Here is a 26772-nt window from a genome sequence, read left to right as displayed (position 1 = left end):
GCAGAGAGACCTGTAGGTTCTGGTACATAATTCCTTGAAAGTCATGTTATAGGTATTTCGGGAGGTTAAGAAGGCATTTGGCACACTTTCCTTTATTGCTCAGACCGTTGAGTATAGGAGTTGGGACATTAGAGTGCAGTTATGCAGGAAGTTGGTGAGGCCACATTTGGAGTACAATGTATGGCTCTGGTTGCCCTGCTACAGGTAAGATATTATTAAATTGGAGAGGATGCAGAAAAGATTTATAAGTTTTTTGCTTAGGCTGGAGGGTTTGAGTTATAGGGAGAGCCTATATAGGCTGGGTCTTTTTTCTTTGGAGCGTAGGATGTGGAGGGATGATATTGTAGAGGTTTATAAGATCATAAGGGGAAAAGATAAGGTGGAAGGAAAGGCGTTTTCTCTTGTGTAGGTGGAGCGGGGGTGGTAGTGTGCAGTGTTCAAAACTAGGGAACATATTTTTAAGATGAGAGAAGAAAGATTTAAGAGATATGAGGCGCAACATTTTCACACAGTGTGTGGTTTGTATGTGGACTGAACTGCCAGAGGAGATGGAAGATGCAGGTATCGTTATAACATTTAAAAGAGTGGACAAGTACATGAGCACAAAAGATTGAGAGGGATTTGGGCCAAATGCAGGCAAGTGGGACTAGTTTAGTTTGGAAAACTTTTATAGCATGGATGAGATGCACTGAGCTTTTGCTTTTGTTTATTTGCTTGCCTATTTACTTTTTCTCATCATTTGCTGGGCTTCCTCATTTGCACATTCACTTCGATCTATTGATGTAGAGCAAAGTTGATTCAATTAAAGGAAAGGATTGTTCTGGTGGAGCTGCATCAGAATGAAACTGGTAATTAACAGTGACCAAGAGTCTATGTTAGCACCATATGTAGATTTGAAGCCAGAAACCAGAGCCAGAATCAAAAATTGTTGTTAAAAATTGTTGCAACAGTTGGACTAGATGTAAGAAGTAAGCCAGCTAAGTACAGAGCGATCTGAATAGTTTGAGGCAAGGTGGTGTGGAAGAGAAGGACTGCCGTTACAAATGCCAAGTGGTACCCATGTGCTTTTTAAACATGTGATCAAGGATAATGAGATGCATTTTTATAAAATCATAGAACATTGATTACTGCATTGATTTCTTTTGGTTCTCCATGCTTATTTTTCGTTTAATCTGTAACAGATTAAATATGACAGCTTACATTCTGGGGATGTGGGGAACTGATTATGATACTGGTAATCTCCAGTTCTCGCATTCATTGACTAATGGACATGAACAGAGATTCCATATTTCTCCATCTTTTACTTGTCCACATTTTTGTGATACATTGTTACTGTCCATATTGGGTGTTGTTACTCTGCACAGAGTTTGGAGCCATTTTCTTGTACTTCACTATTGGGTTATCAGCCATATTTATAATTGCCTTTAAATTTTGTTGATACCCAAATATTAAGCATGAAGTTTACAACTGATTAGTGTACTGAAGTATTTTGGCATGACACCCTGGCCCTCCAAGTAATAAACTAGCTCAATAGTATTTCTTCACATACACTTTTTCCAATTGTAGTTTATAATCTATAATTATATTGTTTTTGGCATTAATCACTTGTTGCTTTTGCTGTTCTAATATTTTCCTTGTTATTTGTTTTACTGTGTATCCATCTGATTTATTCTGATTTTGTCTTTTCATTTGAATAAAATTGCTACCTTTACCTTCCCTACTTCAGTCTTACCAAATTTCCTTTTTTTTAAAAATTCCGTTGAAAACTATTCAAAATGTCCAGGCATTTGATACTTCAGAAGTATTGCATCAAACTACTGCTACTAGTCAGATGATTTCAGTTTAACTAACAAGTCAAAAATTAAGGCTGTAAGTCTGATACAGAACTGGGAAAATGCTCTACTGCAACAGTGTCATCTCTTAACAAAATTTCAAACCCAACTTTTATCCATAGTGTCCTGGGCAATATCTGTTCCTCAACCAAATCACAAAAACAGAATCTGGTCGGCATCACATTGCTGTCTTTGAAAATTTTTCTCAAGCAAAATTGCCTACACTTTAAAAGTATTGAATTAACTGTATTCTGCTGTGAAGTGTTCAGTAGTCATTAACAATGTGATCTAAATGTGCATCTTTCTTGTTCCTTCGTGTTCAAGTCAGAGGTATCTTGAAAGGTGGTTAGGAAAGTTTGCATTGATGAATCGGGCAATTTGACTACTAGAAACTTGTAGCTAGGTGGATTATAACGCAGAAGAACCATTATTGAGTTTTAAGCCAATGCATCAAAGAAGTTCAAAACTGGAGCCATTCGTTATTCTAAGTATGTTTATGGCTGGTTGATAATTTCAGCTATGGGGGGGTTAATTATAATTTTAGATACAGAACTACAGTTATTGTACCTAACCATTGAGCAATGGAATTCTTGTGGCAGTGTTATGATTTTAAGCACAGTTCTATAGAACAATAGGATTCTAGTTCTCCTTGGTTAATGCAGTGTAATTTCTGGATACTTAGCTGAAGAATAAAATGTGCTCCAACTGCTGAAAAATGGAGACTAGATATCAACATGGAGAAGTATGAAATTGACAATAGCAGATATTTTATTGAAATTAAATTCACCTAATTTATAATGATCTGAAGTAATACTCCACATCTCATGCAGAGTAAAGGCTGTTTAACTTCTACTCTGAGCTCCAATTTTTATATGTGATATCAGTTTAGTTTACTACTGCTGTAGACCCTGAAAATTCCTTTTGTAGTACAGTGAACAGATCTGTATGCAGTCTTCTAGGCTTATTTGTAACGTGTACACCATTGCCTCGGAGAGGATCATTGCCTTCTGCTGAAAATTACTTCATATCCCTCTATGTGCATTTAGTTAGCTCTGCATTCTTTTGAATTATTCACAATTCTTTTCCAGTGATGTGTTCTATTGCCTAGACCTATTTAGATTTATTTTGTTTATTTCTCTTTTTCCTGTCGCTACCTTGCACTTGTGCAATTTATTAGCTCATCTTTCTTCTATGTGGCGTTTCCCTTTATTCTTGATCAAATTCTCCCATTCACCATTTTGTTGTCCTCTGCAGATTTAAACTTTATTCAGTCCCAATTCCACTGATCACTTATAATCAGTCTAAATAACACTGAACTGAGCACTGTTCTTTTTGTGGCATCTCACTAGTCATTGCTCAAAATGGTGATGCAGTTCCTTTCACAAAAACTTTCTGCTTTCTCTGATTTAACTGATTTTGAGTTTGCCTCAGAAGCTTGCTGTGTATTAATTACGGCATCCTAATTTGGTAGGCCCATCATTTCTATGTTCTGGTGTCAATGGCCTCGCTAAAATATGAACATTTATCACTTCCATAGAAGTGCTTTTATTAACTGGGTTTTCCTTTTTCTTGAATTCTGGTAGATTTATCAGGTTAGCAATTCTACCTATGATTTGGTGCTAATTCCTTTTTCATTTATCTATCTTGCTGTTTGGTTATCTTCTTTTAGGAATGCCTTATAATTTAAAAAATTATTTAGTTTATAATTTACTATAACACAACGACTGTTAGGCTCACTAATCTGTAATTTCCTGGGGTCACACTAAGCTTTTGTTTTGCAAAGGTTGGTTTTCTGTTACTACTTTATAGTCCTTGGGCACTACCATAATTGACCGTAATGAGTTCTGAAATATAGTGACAAGACCATAACAGATTTGGCAAGCCACTTTTTCAAGTGTAGTCTCTGGTTCTGCTTTATAAGGAACAAAGAACTCAGGAACTGAGAACCTGAAATAGAAACAGAAAATACAAGAAATACTCTGCTTTATCTGTGAAGACAGAAACCGTGTTAACATTTCAAGTTGGTGACTCTTGACAACATCTCTGTTTTGTGCTACTATAAATTTCTTAGCCTATCAGTGACCCAGTTATCTGAAATTGTTATTGCTTTTAGAATCATTTTAGGGTCAGTGATAACACCACAGATTCTGCACCTGAGGATTGTGTTTTGCAGACCAACTCCAGGACTGGAACAAATAATCTTGGCTGATACACAAGTGCAGTTCTGTGGGAGTACCGAGTTGATGGAAATAGTACGTATGGAAAGATATAATTGCCTACTCAAATGTGAAAGATTCCTTCGCACTAATGGAGGAAGGGAAGGCAGTTCTCATGCCTTGCCTAATATTTGTTAAACCAAAACAAAATAAATCAGTCATGCACATTCTTTGTCATCAAGTTTGTGCACAGAATTGCTACATGGATTTTCTTTGAAGTAATAATAACTTGATCTGTACAAAACAAGTTTAGGTTTGTTTTTAAAATTTAAAAAGGAAGCAAACAGTAAACGGTAAATGTGCCTCACTGGGGAAAAGGAATATAGAGCAGATTTTTCATGCAGAGGGTGGTGCATGTATGGAATGAGCTACCAAAGGAAGTGGTGGAGGCTGGTATAGTTATAACATCTAAATGATGTTTGAATGGGTACATGAATAGGAAAGGTTTAGAGGGATATGGGCCAAATGCAAACAATTGGGACTAGACTAATTTAGGATATCTGGTTGCATGAACAAGTTGGATGGAAGGGTCCTTTTCTGTGCTGTATGATTCTATCTGATAAGCATGGTCACAGCGTAAAACATTGGAAAAAAAACTATACCAAGCTTAGGCTCAGCTCAAGTTGGAATATTGTGCCCAGTGTCAAGTTCCTTTTCTTTCAAAATGGCCTCATGGCTGTGAAGAATATACAGAAGTGATTTATTGAGATTATACCAAGACTAAGAAGCTTCAGTCAATAAAAGAAACTAGAAAAAAGACTGAGTTTATTTTGAGACATTAAAATGTAATCAAAGCCATGTATCAGCTAAACCATTACATGAAATTGAGTGAGTCTTGAAAGGGTCGTCAGCATGCATGGAATGTATAGCAACATTATAAAGCACTGAGGATAGTGTTTGATAAGTGCACATGTTTAGTATGTGTCATCCATGCCTTATCTCAAATAATGCTTTTATTTTGTGCTAACCCCATGTGATTATACCACAAAAATGTAGAATTAATTTAAATTTGGAGGGAATGTCTTTTGAATCTGCACAGAAAATATTTAATAGTTTTGGATACATACTTTCTTTTAAGGGGTTTTAGTTAAGCAGAATTCCATAGAACAGAATCCCTACAGTGTGGAAGCAGGCCCTTCGGCCCAACAAGCCCACACCAAACCTCAGAGCACCCCACCCAGACGCATCCCCTATAACCCACCTAATCTACACCTCCCTGAACACTACGGGCAGTTTAGCATGGCCAATCCACCTAACCTGTACATCTTTGGACTGTGGGAGGAAACCGGAGCACCTGGAGGAAACCCACGCAGACACAGGGAGAATGTGCAAACTCCACACAGACAGTCGCCCGAGGCTGGAATTGAACCTGGGTCCTTGGTGCTGTGAGGCAGCAGTGCTAACCACTGTGCCGCCCCAAATTTTAGATATGGTGGAAATTTTAACTCAAACTATTATAACTTGTAATAATATAATTTATGAAAAGAAATTAAATCTTAAAACTGAATAATGATGAGGCACAACAAAGAACTGTTGCCTTACGGAAATCATTACTTTCTGATTCATGCCACATACCTTCTGAACAATAATAGATTTTTTAAAAATCTACCAAGTTATTCAAAATTTTGAAGCTTTTAATACTAACGTAATTCAATCAGCGGATTACAAGTAACCTATTACTAATCATCTATATGTTAATATTGTGTACTTTTAAAATTGAAGTGGGACAGTATTTAAATAAATTGTCATTTTTAGCAATCAATTATGAAATAAATACATACTACCTGTTGGGCTGATAACATTGTTTTACTATTAGGATAAGATGATGGTATAGCGGTAATGTCACTGCACTAGTAATTCAGTGGCGTGGACCAATGATCTTGGGGCAGGGGTTTAAAGTTCACCATTGCAACCCATGGAATTTAAATTCAAGTAATAAAATCTGGAGTGTGTCGCTTGTGTTAGTAGTTTCATGCAGTTGCCATTGATAGTTGTAAAAACCCATCTGGTTTTCTGATTCTTCTGAGAAATACAGCGGCACAGTACTGACTCCAGATCCACAGATCTTATTGAGTTGCCTCCTGTCTTCTGAAATGGCGCAGCAAACCACTCAAAGACAATTAAGGCTAGGCAATAGTGGTACCCACATCCCATTAAAACAGAAAATAAGTATCTCGCAGCCAGTGTTGCATAAAAGATTGATTGAAAAATTTAATAATTTATAGAATAATGGAATTACGTTTCTATGCCACCAGTAGATTATTTTCTACAAATTGGCTTTTACCAATGGAGCCATTGAATCTTCTTGACAATTAATGAACTTAAAAATTATAAGCTGATCAGAGAAAATCAACATAGTTTTCCAAAAGAGAAATCATGCTTGACAAATTTAAGCGAGTTTTTTTTTGAGGATGTAACTGGTAGAGTAGATAAAGGGGAACCAGTCGATGCAGTAGACTTGGATTTCCAAAAAGCATTCACTATAGTGCCAAACAAAAGGCTAGCATGCACAATAAGGCCTTGTGGAGTTGGCAATAATATATAGCATAGAGGATTGGTTAACAGACACGAAGCGATGAGTAGGGATAAATGGGCTATTAACGACATGATGTGACTAGTGTCCATGCTTTAGGTAGGATGTGCATACTTTGGTAGGACACAAAGGGCTATGGACAGATTAAGTGAGTAGCTATAAAAATGGCAAATGGCGCATAATATTTGGAATTACGTCGTGACTCAATATGATAGTGAGGATAGAAAAAATATTATCTTTAAAAAGCAAGAAATTTCAAATGTTGATAGATGGTTTCCATAAACCAGTAACACAGAAAGTTAGTGCGTAGGTACAGCAAAACATCAAGCCCTTGAATGACATGTTGGCCTGTAATGCAAGGGGATTAAAGTAATACAAATAAAGAAGTCTTGCAATAGCTTTTGTAAGCTTTGACAAGGAAACACCTAAAATATTATGTACAGCTTTGATCTTCTTGTTTCAGGAAAGATATACAGTATTTCCGTGGAATATGGTTCTTTGGATTGGTCCCTGAGATTTAGAGTGCCATAATAAGAACCCCACAAATTTGAGCCTCTATTCCATGGATTTAAAAGGATGAGAATAAACCTTACTGTAATACAAGAAATTTTGAAGGAGCTTGACAGGGCAGACGCTGAGAGATTGTTTACTTTAGTGTCATCGTCATACAGCATGGATATAGACCCTTCAGTCCAACTGGTCCATGCTGATGATGTTCCCAAACTAAACTAGTCCCACATTGCCTGCATTTGGCCCGTATCCCTCCAAATATTTCCTATTGATGTACTGATCCAAATGCCTTTTAAACGTTGCAACTTGGCTGGGGAATCTAGAGCACGTGGCTTTGCAGGGGGCACAAGATGTTGATGAAGTTTCACCTTACCTGTAGCTCCAGTCACCCCAAGCCCCTGAGGCTTACTTACTGTCTCACTCAGAATATTGCCAGAGAAACAAAAACCTGCCTATCATCAGCATCGGTGCTGCGCGTGCTGCAGTGTCTCTGCTGGGCCCTGACATCTGTGCCAGTGCATTTTTCCCTCCTGGGCTGTCTACATTGAAGACTTTCTTTACCTCGGCGAATGATGGGTGGCCCAGTCGCCGTTGTCATCAACACATTTGTTTTCCTCTTATGGAGCCGGATGGTCAAATAATTATATGTAGAAATAACTTATTGTGACTGCCATCTCAAATTGATATGACAATCCCCCACACGGTTTCCTCTGAGTGAAGTCTTTCAGCATTGTCACAACACAAATGTTGTCCAGGCCATGGGACAGAGCAGGTGACAAAGAATTGGCGAGGAGAAGTTATTGGAGTAACTGTTTCTCCAAGTTGACAAGATACCAGGATCGACAGGGGCTCAAGCACAGGCAGGTGAAACTGATTTAGTTCAGGATTATGGATGGATGGACTGGTTGAACTGAAGGGCCTTTTTTTGATGCCATGTGACTATGACACAGAGGCAGGCTCAGGATAAGGGCTGATCAGTTAGAACCAAGATGAAGATAAAATTGCTCATGGAAAGGATCAATCAATCTTTGAAATTCTCTACTGCAGAGTGTTATGGATGCTCATTTACTGAATTTGTTTCAGGCTGAGGTAGATAGATCTTTGGTTACTCAGGATCTGGGAAGCGGGAAGAAAAATACAACTGAGGTCAGCAATTACCTAATGAATGGTGAAGCAGGCATGATTTGTCATAGAGTCTACTCATGTTTTGAGTTCATGTGTTCTTATATTCTTAAGCTAGAGCTGTTATTTGCCATGTTAAATTCCCAGGTCCAATTTTTTTGCGTAAACAAGCAGTTTTTAAAACAGCTAACTTTGATATTTGTTTTCCAAATTTAAATGAATCCCGTTGCAATCACTGTTGACTTTGACTGTGTCATTGCTGCTGGCTGATTACATTCAGTGTGGATGAGTGGAGCCTGGTAGCCATGAATGATGCATCAGGTTTTATTTTACTGAGAAAACAAAGGGCTAGTTTCTGCCTTATAGTTTTATACCTACAGCATAGTTTAACTGATTAGGACCAGCTGAAGAACTGTTAGTTATCAGAATGCACCGTATTTGTCACTTCAGAAATGAATAAGATATATATTCAGGAACTAAAAGGAGCTAAAAATGCTGGAGTTAACGAAGAGAATATAACAGCTGCAAGTTGGTGGGCAATTAGAACAGTAAATACTTTGAAATTATTTACCCATCGACAGTATGACGTCTAATTACTGATTATTGATGAGTAAGGTGACAAATGCCATAAAGGCTCAGGTTCGAGTTAAGACTGAGACTAAATTTTTCATGAAAGGTTAGGGCCGACTGGTGCGTGAATTATATGTTTTGGATGCTTGAAATTATTTCATGCCAGGGCAGATGGAAAGTGTGTGACCAGCCAAAGCTGTTTTGAAGCAGCTGCTCCTGCTACCAGAGACCTTACCCTGCTGTGTGCCATCTGACCAAAATGCTTCACTCACTGCTTCCCTGTCGACCCTCAGATTTTTGCTCAACTTACTTGATAATTTGCAACACCTGGTTTCTTGCCTGACTCTCTCACTCTCAGTTTCTCTTTCAGTCCTTCTCCTATGCCCACATTCATAACAAAGATTTAGCAGAGAAAAATGAAAGAATTGGACAGGAAATTGACAAGAGAGATTCTGGTTGCAGGAAATACAGTGAGTAGGTGGTGAGTAGAAAGCATTAGGAGTTTTTGGCTAGAATTCAGATAGTAACCTAGACACAAGATATATAAAACATTTTGAATTTTTTTTGCCAAAACTTGAGTTCAAGTTTTGCATAAGATTGATTATTAATCAAGTATATACAGTAGCTTTAATAGAACCAATTTAAAGAGAGGAATAAACTGATGCTGAGAACACTTACACCTACAAGCCTCAAAGAAAATAAAAATACCACGGATGCTGGAAATTTGTGAGGTGCCTACATGGAAAATAGGTGTTGAGCTTCATCAGAACATTGTAGCGGACCAAGGACAGAAATGTTAGCGTGGGAGCAAGGTAGTTTATTCAAATGTCAAACAACTGGACGATTAGGGCCGTTCTTATGGGCAGGGCGGATGTTGACTCCAAAGCAGCCACCCAGTCGTGAGTTTAAAGTCTTGCGCTTCTCTCTCCATAGATGTTATCACACCTGAATTTTTCTAGCAGTTTTTAGTTTTATTTCTGTCTACAAGCCGGATGTATGTATATTACATGTTTTGTAATGGTAGACATAAATTGTATTCATTTAGATTCCAACTTTGTTAAAGGCAATTCCGAACAAGAAAATGTCAATATTTTGCAATTTGTTCTGGTGTAAAATCTTTAATTGAAGGTCTGAACAAAAGAAGCTTTTTCCATATGAAAGTTCCCACTCATTCACCATTTTCTGTATTGTAAAATCATTGCATTTTAATAAGATTTTGATTTTTTAACTCTAGCCGAATCGGCTGTCATATCATATCCTAACTAATAGTAAGGTCATATACATCCGGGTCTATCCATTGCTGTCAGTGAGTAACCTTGAAACCACTCTCCTTTCATGTTTCTTCCCTTTTCTTACTGCCCTTCATCAATTGACGTTAACTGAATCTGGTCAGAAGAGAGTTTAGTGTGCAAACATGTATCTTGCCAAATTTCTGCATAATGAGATGGATTCTGGCATTAGAGTCTAAGCATCAATAGATGTTTGTTTACGTTCAACAGTACAAAAGAAATATTAAACATATGCTTGCGTCAATGACATTTGGCATTTTGAAATCATATGAATACTACAAAATTCTTGGATTGAAGGGGAAACAACAACTCTTTCTTGCCCATGATTTCAATAGCTATGAATTTTACTGAATAATATTATCATTCAAAAGTGCTTGAGTGGCATGGATCAAGAGTTGCAATTTTGAGTGAAGTCCTACTTAACCCACTTAGATTCTCAATTCCTGCAGGAGTGTATCTTCACCATGGACTTCCCTCCTTTAATTCCAGAATGGCATAGCATCGGAATAGTAAATTTGAGAATAATAATGGCAACAGTTCACTATTTTTAAGGATGTGCTCAGCAGAAATGAATTCAGAAAAAACACTGCTAAGCAGATGACTTTTAATTTTTTCCTTGGCAGTTTCAAGTGGAATGAGATCAAAGAATATCCTATTTATATATCAGACACAACACATCGGCTCTAAGTTGTTACAGGTGAAGGTTAGAAAAGGAAATATGGCTTTGTTATCCTTGCACCAGTTTTACTAAAATGTCTCTATTTTTTTCAAGAGGCAGGCTAAATTGAGAAAATGATTTAAAAGGTATATAAGATTCTGGATTCTTCAATCAGATTTACAGAGTATGAAAGCAACAAAGTTGTCACGAACCTTTATAAAATACAGGTTCGCCATTACTTGGACTATTGTGTCCAGTTCTGAATACTGCACGAAGAAGATGTCTTTCTTCACAAAACAGAATGTCTCCAATGATGAGGGTCTTCACTTATGTGGAGAGAATACAGAAGCTATGACAGTTCTCCTTAGAGAAGAGAAAGCTGAGAGATTTGATAAATGGATTGATAAGCGGGTTGAGAACCAGAAGACACTGATTTAAGACAGTTGGTAAAAGATGATGAATGTTGCAAAATTAGCATAATTTGTTTTCGTGCAAGTAGCTCAGCATTCAGGTGCACAATCTTTAAAATGTTTTGAACAGATGCAGAAAGTAACCAAGGAAGCCAATGGAATGTTGGCATTTATATATGTAGTACAAGAATGCAGAAGTTATGCTGCAGTTATACAAAATGCTGGTTAGACCCCACTTAGAATATTATGAGCCGATCTGGGCCCCACATCTTAGGAAGGATTTATGGCCTTGAAGGGAGGGCAGTATGGCTTTACAAGAATGATACCTGGACTTCAGGAGTTAAGTTATGAGGAGTGATTATACAAGTTTGGTCTGTTTGCTGCAGAATTCAGATGGTTAACGGGTAAGCTGATCAACATTTTCAAGATATTAACAGGACAGGACCTAGTAGATAAAGATAAACTAGTTCCACCATTTGGGGATTCTAGAACTAGGGACATAGTTTGAGAATTAGGGCCATGCCATTTAGTAGAGATGTTAGGAAGCACTTGTGCACACAAAGGAATGGCAGTGGATGCTGGATCAGTTGTTAATTTTAAATCTGAGATAAATTTTTAGGCAAAGATGTTTACAGATATGATATCAGTAATGATCTCATTGAATGGAGGAACAGGTTTGATAGACTGAATGGCCAAAGCCAGTTTCTGTGCTTCAGTGATCTGGAGTAAACTATTGTAATGATTGCAGAGATAGTAGGAACTGTAGATGCTGGAGCATCTAACATGACAAGGTGTAGAGCTGGATGAACACAGCAGGCCGAGCAGGAAAGCTGACGTTTCGGGCCTAGACCCTTCTTCAAAAATGGGGGAAGGGAAGAGAGATCTGAAATAAATTGGGAGAGAGTAGGAGGCGGATGGAAGATGGATAGAGGAGAAGATAGGTGGGGAGGAGACAGACCGGTCAAAGAGGTGGGATGGAGCCAGTAAAGGTGAGCGTAGGTGGGAACGTAGGGAGGAGATAGGTCAGTCCAGGGAAGATGAACAGATCAAGGGGACGGGATGAAGTTAGTCGGTAGGTGATGGGAATGGGACTTGAGGTGGGAGAGGGTGATAGGTCGGAGGAAGGACATGGTAGGGAGGCAGAGACGAGCTGGGCTGATTTTGGGATGCGGTAGGGAGAGGGGACATTTGGAAGCTTGTGAAGTCCACATTGATACTGTTGGGCTGCAGGGTTCCCAAGCAGAATATGACTTGCTGTTCCTGCAACCTTCGGGTAGCGTTGTTATGGCACTGCAGGAGGTCCAGGATGGACATGTCATCTGAGGAATGGGATGGGGAAGTTGAAATGGTTTGCGACTGGGATGTGCAGTTGATCAGTGCAAACCGAGCATAGGTGTTCTGCAAAGCGGTCCCCAAGCCTCCGCTCGGTTTCTCCGATGTAAAGGAGGCCACAATGGGAACAGTGGATGCAGTATACCACATTAGCAGATGTGCAGATGAACCTCTGCTTGATGTGAAAAGCCTTCTTGTGGCCTGGGATGGGGGTGAGGGGGGAGGTGTAGGGGCAGGTGTAGCACTTCCTGCGGTTGCAGGGAAAAATGCCAGGCGACGTGGGGCTGGAGGGGAGTGTGGAGCGGACAAGGGAGTCACGGAGAGAGTGGTCCCTCCGGAAAGCAGATAATGGTGGGGAGGAAAAAATGTCTTTTGGTGGATTGCAGATGGCTGAAGTGTCGGAGGATGATGTGTTGGATCCAGAGGTTGGTGGGGTGGTACGTGAGGATGAGGGGATTCTGTTTTGGTTGTTATTGCGGGGAGGGGATGTGGGGGGTGAGTTGCGGAAATGTGGGAAACACAGTCGAGGGCGTTTTCGATCACTGAAGGAGGGAAGTTACGGCAATCAGAGATGTACGCGGGTGAAATGCCTCATCCTGGGAGCAGATGTGGCAGAGGCAAAGGAATTGGGAATATGGGATGGCACTTTTGCAGGAAGGTGAGTGGGAGGGGGTGCATTCTAGGTAGGTCCTGAAGGCCATAGCTGCTAGATGGTAAATTACAACTGTCATTTTTAATTTCCTTTCTACTCTACAACATTGAGACTGATGATTATACTCCCACTGCCTGCCTCACTTAGATCAGCTTGCCAAGCAGAGGACAGGGGGCTGAACAACTAGTTTTTACCATTGACATCTTCTTACGCTAAATGTATCTATCAAAGAAATCCACTGAATGGAAATGCCCTTTTATCTGCAGAACTCAAATAAACAAGTCAAAGGGATTGAAAATCTGCATTTCTGCTAAAATGTGCAGCACAGGTAGCCGTCGCAACAGAATTTGTCTTCCTTGTGGTAATTGTTAAGAAAATAACCTCAGTTGTAATAAGTGACACCATGATCTTTTTCTGTTGTTTAAATTCCAGCATAGTAAATTGAGCTCATTTTGGTTATTGTATTGTTTTCAACATATATTGGTTTTCTCAGATGGCTAACAGACATTACCAGAAAGAGCTATCACTGTAGAATCTTGCCTTATCCACAGATATTTATTCATAAAATGCCTATGTAAATTTAGGGAGTGCAAATTCCTAATGCAGTTATGGCACCATGATCCATCTGTGCATCCACCTGTGATACCAGACCATTGCCTGTTTTTTGCTATGTAAGCTTTTAACTCAGTAGTTTCAACTCATTAATTGATTTCAAGGCAAACTGACTTTTGACAGATTATCCTCCAGAAACACAGATGCTCAACCAATAAAAAAAATTGCCCTTGTACAAAATATAAGCACAAATAATTGCTGATTGGGGTTCACTTTTTATTTCCTGCTGGATTTTTTTTCAGCTTTGCAACAAAAGTTAGGAATCTGTTATTACTTTGCACAAACAGCAAACAATTTACCACCTCTAAAACTGAAAACGTCCAAAAAAACTCCAGGGAGGTGTAATCAAAAATATATGAACGTTGAGCCAAAGGTGGAATTATAATGTGTGCATGTAGCATTAGCTACAAACACAGCTGGAATTTATTTACATTTATAGTCCTACATTTGATTTCAGGTTTGCCACCATTCCTGCATTTCTGAATGCAGAATTTTTATTTGTTTTTCTTCCATCCTACATTTTCTGGCTTGTACAAAATATATTTGATAATTATTCACTGAGAAATGAAATCACTATTTTTAATCAAAATTACTAAATGCCTGGTATTGATTTCAGGTAAAGCATTATTGATAGTCTATTGATTGTGAGTGTTTCTGAACAGGCTCGGCAACAGGCTCATACCCGGCATCAGATGGCATCAGATAGCAAGAATGAATATTCCAGTGTCCTGCAGAACTTTAATAAGGAACAGCATGAACATTATTTCACAAACATACCAAACATATTCCAGGTAAATTAGAAATTGGTTGTTTTATTATTATGGTGAAGGTGAAATTCTTGTAAATGTCAAAGGTCATTGTCATTCTTTTTTTCATTCACAGGATGTGGGCATGCATTTGCTGCCCATCCCTAATTGCTCATGATAGAAGGTGGTTCAAAGTGAAGTTCCCTACCTGCCCATGTGGTTTGGATGTACCTATAGTGTTGTCGAACAGGAATTTTCAGAGTTTTAACCCAACAGCAGTGAATAATGGTAATTTAAGTAGAAATATAGAAAATATGAGCAGGAGTTAGTCACTTGGTCCGTCTGAAACTGCTCCAACATTAATGATCATGGCTGATCATCCAGCTCATTAGCCTGTTACCACATTTCCGCTATATTCTTTGAACGTTTTAGCACCGAGTGCTATATGCAATTCCTTTTGAAATTGTACAGTAATTTGGCTTTGATCGTTTTCTGTGATAGCGAATTCCATGGGCTCACTATTCTGGATGAAGAGATTTCTCCATCTCAGTCTTAAATGAAAATGATCTAAAGTATCCTTACATTGTGTGACCAAGTTAGTTCCAGATCAAGATGGTATGTGGCTTGGAGGGGAACTGCATATGTTCCTGCTCCCATGCTTTTGCTGCCCTTGTTTTAGTGGTCATGGGTTGAGGAGCTACTTTTGAAGGAGGCTTGGTAAGTTGCTCCAGTTCATTTTGGAGATGGTATTCACTGCTGTCGCTATTCTTCAGTGACTGAGGTAGTGAATTTTTGATGTCGTCACTGGGGTGCCAGCCAATTGGGTTGCTTTGTCCTGGATGCTTCTCGAGAGTTGATGGAGCTGCTCTCATTCCATCAATCTCCTGACTTGCACTTTGTAGATGCTGGTCAGAAATTAGTAGGTCAGTTACCTCCTGTAAAACTCCCAGCCTCTGACTTGTGAATGTGGCCACAGCATTTATATGGCCTGTTCAGTTTGGTTAGTGTCAAACTTTAGGTTTTTGGTAGTGGATAATTCAAGGATGATCATGCCATTGAATGTCAGTAGGAGGTTTTTCGATTTTCCCTTGTCGGAAACAGTCACTGCCTGGCACTTGTGTACTGTGTATGGTATCTGTCACTTGTCAAGTCAAGCTAAGTGATGTCCATATTTTCCTGAAAACTAGCATGGACTGCCTAATTGAACACTTGATCAAATGAGTTTGAAAATCTGTGTATGTAATTTTAGAGAGCAAAGTGATTATATTTGCAAGGCCTGAATTTCTGTCTGGAAGCTGGGGATGAGGTGTAGTTGTTGAACTGAATTGGGAGAATTCCTGGCATTGTAAATCCAAACTTAACTGTGTCTACCTGAACCTCAGGTTTCCAGTCCAGGGAGTGGGTGTATTAAAAATTAGGGCAGGCAAGTCCAGATTCCCATGCCCCCTCAAGGCTGGCATGTACCCTGCAAGGCTGTCATAGCCCTACACAACTTTCATGCCTCTCTATTACCCTGTACCCACTCCAAGGCCCATTGTAGTTCAAAAGCCAGCTTAATGCCAGTTCATGCCTTCTACCCATGCCCTTTGCCTTTGCATCTGTTATGCCAACTCTCCTATTATTCTTCATGGGAAAAACTCTGGACCCGTTCAGAAAATGAGATAATATTTTACTAAATAAAGCTGAAAGCATCTGATGCAGAATTCTTGAATAAGAGAGTCCTCATTTTAATAATGGTTACTTGCAAAACTGAGTTACACTAATTTGGTAATGAAAACCGTGACATAGTATGAAGTTGTAAGCAATTTTTGTTTTAACACTCCAGTAATGTTTTTGGTTTTAACTTGGCTCTTTTGACAGATCCGCTTGACAGATGCTTTTGACAATGTTGATAGCAGACTTTGATAGTTTTATCGATGGTTTCAATGAGCTGTGCACTTCTTGCACATTTTAACAATTCCAAATTCCTCCCCGATAGGATCATTGCAGGATCATTTCCAACTCCACTTTTCCACCTTTTGCTCATAACCCTTTATTTTCAGACAAATTTTAGATCTCAATGACCCAGCCTTGAAAGCCCTCAATGGGCAAACATTCCACAGATTCATTACCATCTGTGAGAAGAAATTGATCCTCATATCTGTCTTAAATATGTGACCTCTTATTCTGAAATTAAGCCCAGTGGTCTTGGATGCTCCTACATGGATAGACAACCTTTCTACATCTACCCTGTCAATTCCCTGAAGAATCTTGCATGTTTCAGTAAGATTGTCTCTCATTCTTCTAAATTCCAAAAATTACAGGCCCACCTATTTAACTTCACATAAAATAATCCCTCTATTCATACCAACCAAGTGAACTGCCTCTGGGCTGCCTCGAATATATCTTTCCTCCAATAAGGGACCCAAAACTATTCACCGTGTTCCACCTGTAGCCTTGTATAGATTTAGAAAAGCCTCCTTATTTTTATATTCCATTCAGTTTGAAATAAAGGCCAACAATACATTTGCCTTCCATACTACTTGCTAAAATTTATGCTGGCTTTTTATGCAAAAGGCCTCCAAAATCCCCTTTGTGTCACTTTTCAGCAGTCTTTCTCCATTTAAATGATATTCAGCTCCTGTATTTTTCCTGTAAAATGCACAACCTCACATTTTCCCATGTTATTCCGCTTGCCAAGTTTTTTTCCCCAATCACTTACTCAGTCTATTTCCTCTGCAAACCTTTTCTCATCGTCACTACTTAATTTCCACCTTTTCTGTGTCATGCAAAAACTTGGCTGTAGTACATTGGCTTTCTTCACCTAAATTGATATATTGTTAACAAGTCTACTCTGCACGTTTCAGGATTCATACTCTTCTACTGCTAAAATCCAAGTTGAGAGAAGGCAGCTGCTAATGTAAATGGCTGGCTGCCTTCATGAAATAGGCTTGTGCAAAATCTGAACTGCATAACTCCTGACACCACGAAAGAGGAAAACGCCTTGGTTAGTGCAAGACTTCTAGTTTGCAGCTGACCTGCTAGATTTACCAAGGTGCCCTATCATGATGAAAATCCAAGCCAAAACAGTTACATCTTTCATCCTTGGGGTGAGAAAACCTGAGATTGGAATCAGTGTTAGTTTAAGTGACAAATCTTCTCCTAATGGCTTCAGTAGTTAGATCATTGCATCACAGCTACCTGATGCTTTCCTTCAAAATCCCATTCAAATTTAGATGCATGATTAATTGTCTGGAAAAAATTGCTGACTGTAATTACAGCAGATGGATCAATAGAGTATTTGTTATGATCTTTAGCACCTGTATGTTTTTGTAAAATTACAGTAGCGTTGGTTTGCCTTCTAGGCTTTTAAATTATTGAATCCGATTACGGTTAGATCAAATTTCTGATGAGGATTTTGGTATAATTCAAGATACAATATCTGCTGATCAGAGAACAGAACTAGACAACGGAGCAATGACAAAGCTCACAAATACTTTGACTGTTCCTGGGGATGCTGCATGGAGTTTTAGTTTCCCATGCCTTAAACATCAAAAATTCAACAATAAAATTGTTGCTTTCAGAAAATTCAAGACCTGGATGAAAGACGAATAGTAAAAGTTGGTGAATCAATGAAGACCTTTTCAGATGTCGACAGACAAGTCATACCCATCATTGGAAAGTGTCTCGATGGAATCACAAAAGCAGCTGAATCTATTGATGAAAAACATGTAAGTCTATGCACAATGATTGTATAAATCTAACATGCTTATTTTGTTTCCTTTCGTGCTTTTTGGATTGTGTATTTTGGTTTAATGAAAGTTATGAGCTTCAACAAAAAACCTAATAACCATAAAGATCGGAACAAAATATCTATCTGAATTAGTGAAAAAGTCCTTGGTGATTTAAAAAAAAATAAAACTTCAAAAGATTAAAAACAATTTTTTTTAAATTCTGCGTGAAACTCAAGGTTTGGATAATTGTAAGCTGAATAGGTTTCGTTGCCTCAGTGAAGTTGATTGAGGTCCTCGAATATCGTACTGCTTTGAGACATAACCCTAGTTTGTGTTTATTCTACAGTTCAAAATAGTGCTTTCCAGTTCATTTGTATGAACAATAAATGGGTCTGATTGACTAATTTGTTCTTTCATATTGAATAATTTCTCACTTGGGGTTAAAATTATAATCCATATTGCAACCAGTTACATTAATTTGCTACTACAGTATCCCTATTCATTGGACACTCTAGTACCAATTGCCTGTACCATCCCAAAACATGAGTCCTGATGTTTTTCCTGTTTCTGAGTCCCTTGTCCTATCCCTCCTTGTAACCATTATGACTTCTGTCAAGTACCTTTTGTGTGTGCTTTGGCTCTTGTAGAATGGAATAGTGCAGCATAGAAAGAGGTCAACTTGGTCATTGTGACTGCAACAATTCTCTTATGGAAATATCCAGCCAGTCTTGTCTAGCACCAAACCAACCCCACCCCCCCAAATAAGCATCACCACTACCACCTGTTCTTTCTCTTTTTCTTCTTCAAGTATTTTTCCAATTTTCTGTTGACAACTAGTGTGAATCTGTACCCATCACAATATCAAGAAACCAAATCCAAACCACACATCATGTAAGGTCTTTTTTCCTCCTTTCGCTTCTGCTTTTTGCCAGTCAATATAAGAAGTTAAATTTGGGCCATTTGAAACATTCACCATAAGATTATCCACCACATTACCCACAGTTGTTTGCAACTGAACAAATGCAGTCATAACCTATAGGGCCTACATTAATTTGTAAGGGATTGATGATCTCAGTGATTTCAAGTTTTCCTGGACCCCAGTTAGTGGCATATTGGAGTCATTTGAGCTGTACAGCATAAAAACAGACCCTTCAGTCCAATTTGTCCATGCCTCTCAGACATCCTAAAATAGTCTAATCCCATCTGCCAGCATTTGGCCCATATTCCCCTCAACCCTTCATATTTATATATCCAGCCAGATGCCTTTTAAATGTTGTAATTATGCTAGCCTGCAACACTTCCCCTGGCAACTCATTCCGTATACGCACCACCCTCTGTGTGTAAACATTGCCCCTTATATCCTTTTATATCTTGCCCTCTCACCTTAAATCTGTACTTTCTAGTTATGGACTGCCCCACTCTGAGGAGAAGACATTGCCTATTCACCCTGTCCATGCCCTTCATGATTTTATAAACCTCTATAAGGCCACCCCTTAGCCTCCAACATTCCAGGGAAAATAGACCCCCCCCCCGCCATTTAGTATCTCTCTCTCTCTCTCTCTCTCTCTCTCTCTCTCTCTCTCTCTCTCTCTCTCTCTCTCAATAGCTCAAACCCTCCAACCCTTGTAACAACATTATTGTAAATCTTTTCTGAACCCTTTCAAGTTTCACAAAATCCTTCTTGTGGAAGGGAGACCAGAATTTCAAGCAGTGTTCCAAAAGTGGCCTAACCAATGTCCTGTGCAGCTGCAGTATGACATCCCAACTCCTGTACTCATTGCACTGACCAGTAAAGACAAGCATACCAAACACCATCTTCACTGCAACTCCACTTTCGAGGAACTATGAAGCTGCACTCCAAAATCTCTCTGATCAGCAACATTCCTCAGGACCTTACCATTAAGTGAGTACATAATGTCCTGATTCTTAGTGTTCTCTTTCCTTGCAACATCCTTCTCCCCACTGTTGTAACCTCGTTCTTTTCTCCTCCACCATCTGACCTCATTCAATCTCTTTACAATCTTCTCCATCTTACAAACCCCATGGAGCTACTCCTTCCCAAACCACTGAGAAACAGGCCATTCTGCCGAGAGATAATTACCAACATGAATGCTTCTCTGAAAGGTCCCGTCAACCCACATTATCTTGCCAGGCAACATGTCCTTCTATTCTTAGTGATAATGGGAACTGCAGATGCTGGAGAATCCAAGATAATAAAATGTGAGGCTGGATGAACACAGCAGGCCCAGCAGCATCTCAGGAGCACAAAAGCTGACGTTTCGGGCCTAGACCCTTCATCAGAGAGGGGGATGGGGTGAGGGTTCTGGAATAAATAGGGAGAGAGAGGGAGGCAGACCGAAGATGGAGAGAAAAGAAGATAGGTGGAGAGGAGAGTATAGGTAGGGAGGGGATAGGTCAGTCCAGGGAAGACGGACAGGTCAAGGAGGTGGGATGAGGTTAGTAGGTAGGAGATGGAGGTGCGGCTTGGGGTGGGAGGAAGGGATGGGTGAGAGGAAGAACAGGTTAGGGAGGCAGAGACAGGTTGGACTGGTTTTGGGATGCAGTGGGTGGAGGGGAAGAGCTGGGCTGGTTGTGCGGTGCAGTGGGGAGAGGGGACGAACTGGGCTGGTTTTGGGATGCGGTGGGGGAAGGAGAGATTTTGAAGCTGGTGAAGTCCTATTCTTACCTTGTCTTATGTGCTCACCTACCTTCTCCTTAAATACATCTCTGCTATTTGTCTCATTTGCTCCTTATAGTGAGTTCTATGTTTTTATACTTGTGGTAAAGTTCGTAAGAAATAGGAACAGAATGGGACATTAAGCCCATTCAGTGAGGTCATGGCACATCTTATTCCTGAACTACCCTTGTGTTCCTTTGTTTATATTATTTAAACATTTTTTCGCTTCAGTTTTGTACATAACTCAACAACTGAGTCCTCGCACACATCTCTGACAGAGGATATCAAAGGTTCACCACCCTCTGAATGAAGAAATGTCTCCTCATCTCAAATCTAAATGGCTTGCCCCTTTTATTCTGAGACAGTGCACACAGTTCTAGACTGCGACCAACAAACCCCACACCAGGCAAGAGGAAACGCCCTTCTCGAAACTATCCTGTCAATTTCTGGAAGAACTTTGTCTGAGTTAAGTCATCTTGTGTTCTTCTAAAGAAGTCTGTTCTGAATTTCCTGTTGGATTTATTGGTGATTGTCTTATTTTTATGACCTCTTGTGTTAGTCTCCCTCAGAAATGGAAATATCTATTTTACTTCTATTCCATCAGTCCCAACCAGTCTTACCAAGATCTTTTGCAGATAATATTCCATTTTTCTTTGTTTGGCTGTGAATATTATTGTGGACATAATTTTCCAAGTAAACTTTTTTTTAGCGTCATAGCTGGAATACAAATAGGGCGTCAGTTAGCTCAGAGGACTTTCTTTCTGAACTCTCCCCTCACATGAGGCAAGGTGATCCTCAATTTAAACCACCATCAGTCTTCTCTCTCAAATGAGAGTCCGGTCATATGTTCTTCTAGGACAATGACAGCTTTACCAACTACGCATGTTGTCTCAAGCCTCAATCCACTTAGGTTGATTTTCCTCAACTTAATTAGCAGTGCCTTTAATGAGATTTATCAGTTTTCAGCTGGTCTGTTGAGTGAATTATCAAACTCAAATGTTGTATTTTTACATTGGGCAAGAACCACTAACTTTATTCATCTCTGATAAATATTGTGATGAAATCCCTGACTTTGTTTGCCTGTCTTTGTTTCTGAAGGGCAGAACATAAAACAGTGAACTTTTAGAGAAGTTATGCCTGAGGGAGTAAGCAAACCTTGTACTCTGTGTCATCTGACTTTTTGATAACACAAAGCAGAATTTCATCACCCTTGCTGTTAGACTCATTTTATAAGGAATTTGCTTTTAACCCTCCTTGATTCACTAATTGCCTTAATCTGTAATTCCATCTTTGTGCTCGTAATTGTTTTCTTTTAATTGCTATATATTATCAAGGCACAATACAGGGCACAAACTTCACAGTTCCACAGAGGGTTAAGAATGGAACTTAAGCTTGGGTTCAGCAGACCAAAGCGTTCACACTTCCAGGCAGTTTCTTAGGAGGTGGAGCATCACCAGCAGAGGGTTACAAAACTCGAGCAACTAATGTGAATTGTTTCTGGGGAGATTGTGATGCTGCCAGATTCTTTCAAGTGACAGATAGGTGCCTCAAGAGAACCAAGCTCAGCAGGTGCCTCAAGGCCGTTTTCCAACTGAAAACTCCCAAAGCCTCCTATAACTAGTCCCCAAGAGCCACAATACACTCATTGGTGATTGCAGCTGTAGTTCACTGTTTGTCTTCCTAACATAGAAGATAGGAGTAGGAGTAGGCCATTGGGCCCATCAGGCCTGCTTCAGCCCTCATTGTGACCATGACTGAATTGCGATCTTCATATTCTAAACCCACCCTCCACCATAATCCCTTGATCCATTTATCCAGCAGAGCTATATCCAGCTCCTCCTTGGAAATAGATAATGCTTTGACTTCAGTCACTTACATTGGTCGTGAATTCCACAGGCTCACCACTCTCTGGATGAAGAAATTTCTCCTCGGTCCTAAAATGTTTACCCCTTACCGCTAAACTGTGAACCCTCATTCAGGACTCCCCAACCATCTGGAACATCCTTCCAATATGTAACTAGTTCTGTCCTGTTAAAATTTTATTAGTTTCTCTAAGACTACCCCCACCTTTTTCTTCTGAACTCCAGTAAATATAATCCTAACCAATTCCATCTCTCCTCATAGTCAGTCCTGCCGACCGAGAAATCAATTTGGTAAATGTTTGCTGCATTCCCTCTATAGGTAGAACATCTTTACCTCAGATAAGGAGTCCAAAACTGCACATGACATTCTAACTGTGGTCTCAGCAATACCCTGTATAATTGCAGCTAGACATCCTTGTTCCTGTACTTAAATCATCTCACTGTGAAGGTCACCATGCAGTTCACCATCTTTATTGCAGACTGCACCTACATGCTTACTTTCTGCCACTGGTGAACAAGAGCACCCAGGTCTCATTGAACCTTCCCCTCCCTAAATTTACAGCCATTCAAACAATAATCTGCCTTCCTGTTTTTGCTGCCAAAGTGGATAACCTTGCATTTATCCATAATGCACTGCATCTGTCGTATATTTCCCCATGAACTGTCCAAATCACATGGCAACATCTCACAGCTCCCCTTTCCACCCTGCTTTGTGTCATCTTCAAATGAATAGTTCATTAGAAGGTACTTCAAGTTGGAGATGCTGCCATATTATCCCATAACAGTGGCAGTGCACAACTCTAGACAATGGGGCTGCCATCCTTTTAAGGTTGAAGGTGCTCTGATTTTGTCAACAGTTCAAGAACTTGATTTGTCATTCTAATATGTAAGTTACCAGACCCAGAGCCATTCTCCAAACTTTCTACCTCTAAGAAGATTTCCCAAGCAAGTATCTTGGCATCCGGTATGCAGTCAGGACTGGGAAATGTCCTGTTGGTTGATCTTCTTTCAAAGTCCACAAGATTGCATCTCAGTGTGCAGGATGATGAATTGTTGTGTTGGAATCAAGCACGCTGTTACTTATGGTGCTATATGACAGATTCAGTGCACTTAAAAGTCCTTCATCGTTAATCCAATATCTTTTAGGTTACACTGTACTCTTGTGTTTGTGTCTGCATCACAAAATTGATTGTCTTTAATATCTAATGTGATGTCTGTCAGATATGGGTTGCTGTATCTGCTGTAGGGATGAATAAAAATGCGCAAGTCTCTAATTAATGCCCCTATCCCTCACTAATAAGATGCACTTGTCTGATTATGGTGAAGTGTATCCTGCAAAAAGGAGGAAATGTTGGTGAAAGTGAGCCTATAGCTTTTCAATAGTTGAAGTTTGCTAGCTGTGGTTTCTGTGTGAGGCTTGCAGAAGACTGTGTGGAGAGGCAGTTAATAATTGAAACTACTAGGAGGTATGTAAGTGGTCTAGCACATAAGCTAATGATTTATTTATAAGGATACAGTGTGTGTTTGCATTCATTGATCTTGACCGCGTGTGAAAAAATTGAGCATTTTGCAGGACAACTTCCCAGTTCGTAGAGCTAGACTGCTGGCACTGTCTGCCCAGAGTCTTCAGTTTTTCTCTCGACAGATGCCGCCAGACCTGCTGAGTTTCTCCAGCTTTTTGTTTTTGTCACTGTTTGCAGCTTCTGTTAACTTCACGGTGTCACCTTGACCTTTTAGCTTGTCTATCACCTGTACCAACGTTTTAAATTTTACATCAAAGAACCTGAGGGCATGGACTGTGATCTGTTGCACCAGCCAAAAAGCACCTTACTTTTCAGAGCTGAATTTTCAGGCAGCACATTGTTACCCCTCTGTCTAATTATCGGCCAAATCTAATTCATCGCTCATCTGATTCATTTTGAACGGTTCCAGGAGAATCAGGTTTCATCGGCAGAATTTAGCCTGTTTTTGTTTGCCGGACATATTTTGCATGTTAATGCAATCGTTACATTAGTCCAAAATAAAGATACATTGATTGACACAAGTCACTATTTAACAATTTACCAACATATAACAAAACATAAAGCTCATAATCATTACAAAGTTGCTAAATTTTTGCAGATCTGAAAATTATAATGCATGATATACAGAAAAGGAATGCCGGTTATAAACAAAATGGAAATTTATCTTTTAACATATGCATTAGTTTTAGAGCTAATATTGGAACATTCTTACAATTTTATATTAATGGAGCAACACTTTGCCAACTTTAAGCTGTGGAGTGATGGGTTGCCATTCTGATTGCTCATCCCACTTATTTCAGAAGAAAGGTAATGAGCAGGACCCAAGGGACATGAATGATTCTTTTTAACTGTTGCTGTTCTGCTGTCTTATGTCTTCTTTATTCAGCTCATGCAGCACTAGAAGAATACAGAGACAACGTCAATTGCTTGATCTTACAGTAGAACAAATCGTCATATACTTTTCTGAGGAAATGTTATGTCGTCCTGAAGTATTAACTCTGTCTGCACAGATGCTGCCTGACACAAGAATTCCAGTGTCTGCAGTACTTTGCATTTATATAGCAACAGGGCTTGCTGAATAGCAATCAGAGCTTCTATCATGTTTTCCCCTTAGCCCAAGAAATTGATAGCTATTTTAATGTGAACAGAAGCTTTACCTAGCTGAAATCCATAACTTTGGTCAAACCTTGAAAGTGAGCTCAGGAGCCCCTGTTTTTGTGAATAAATGCTATACTGTGTTGTACATCTACCTACTAGGCTGTCAGGCAAGTAAAAATCTTAACGTTTCATTTGTTATTGCAGCTTTTTTTGGAGCTAAATGACAGGATAGCTTGGAACAGCTGGCTATCCATCGAGGATAGCATAGTTTAAATTCATTTCTACCAAATACAAAATGATCGCAAACTTCTAATTCGAATTGATTTTCTGCTACTAAAATTCTCTACTTCATTAATGTGTTTGTTTCTTACTCGTGGAAAGTGGGAAGTTCATGGGTTTGCAGATATATACAATCAGATAATAAAAATTAATCAGGATGACAGGAAAGAGTTGAAAATCTGCATGCATTTTATGGCAGCACATCTGGAAAAGACATTCTTCCAGTTGCTCTGTGGGCTGTAACCCAGCGATACAATGTATTTCTTCTGTCTTGGATATCAGAAATGTGTTGTGATGGTGTATTCATAGCTTATTAGATTTCTTAGTGAATGTTACTGTTTTGTTGAAATAGACGTGTGATAAATGTAAGGTGAACTGAATTGTTATACGTAGTTGATTTAACTGTTATAATAAGAATGTAAAAATCCGAAAGAACTTTGGATGTTCGAAATTGGTAACAAAGCCCCTCAAAACAGAAATTGCTGAAAGAACTCAGTAGGTCTGGCATCATCTGTGGGAAGAAATCCGAGTTAATGTTTTGATTCCAATGATGCTTCTTAAGAAATAATGCAACTTGGCCTTGTGTAATTTTTCAAGATGGTTTAATGTCACTTTTTGATGGCTTTGCTGGAAATTAACTACAAAGAATCTGTGTGATTTTTATTTTACTTGTATCTTCATGAAGTCTGAACCTTTGTGTTCTCATTCACTGCAAGATGAATTTGCAATCACATATATGTACCGTCACCAAGGTGTATAGTTTTGCGAAAGAGAATTTGTGTTTAGATTAGTTAAAACCCAAGTTAAAAGTTTTTGATGGTGTACTTGGTAAGGTAGGTAAGGGGAAACTAGTGGATTAGGACTTGCAGAAGATGTTTCATAAGTGCCAAGCAAGAGTTAGTTGCATTAGATTAGAACTCATGGGATTGGAAATACTGCATTGGCATGGTTGAGGATGAGCACTGCTGCCTCACAGGGACATGGGTCCGATTCCAGCCTTGGGTGACTGCCTGTGTGGAGTTGGCACATTCTCCCGATGTCTGCATGGGTATCTGCAGGATGCTTTGGTTTCCTCCTACTGTCGAAAGATGGACAGATTAGGTGGATTGGCCATGCTAAATTGCCCATAGTGTACAGG

At 39.3% G+C, this 26772-nt stretch overlaps 1 protein-coding gene across 9 annotated transcripts in view; it reads left to right on the top strand.

Annotated features, from left to right (window-relative positions):
• Positions 1–26772, top strand: part of LOC125465296 (formin-binding protein 1) — a 235830-nt gene that overhangs the window by 113821 nt on the left and 95237 nt on the right. For all 9 annotated transcript variants that reach the window (XM_048558582.2, XM_048558583.1, XM_048558584.2 and 6 more), the window contains exons 7-8: positions 14399–14527; positions 18046–18192. In XM_048558582.2, the coding sequence (XP_048414539.1) occupies positions 14399–14527; positions 18046–18192 (276 nt within the window). The remainder of the gene's footprint in view (positions 1–14398; positions 14528–18045; positions 18193–26772) is intronic.

Source organism: Stegostoma tigrinum, chromosome 29 (assembly GCF_030684315.1).
Source record: "Stegostoma tigrinum isolate sSteTig4 chromosome 29, sSteTig4.hap1, whole genome shotgun sequence".
Lineage (NCBI taxonomy): Eukaryota > Metazoa > Chordata > Chondrichthyes > Orectolobiformes > Stegostomatidae > Stegostoma > Stegostoma tigrinum.
This window is presented reverse-complemented; position numbering and strand designations above follow the sequence as displayed.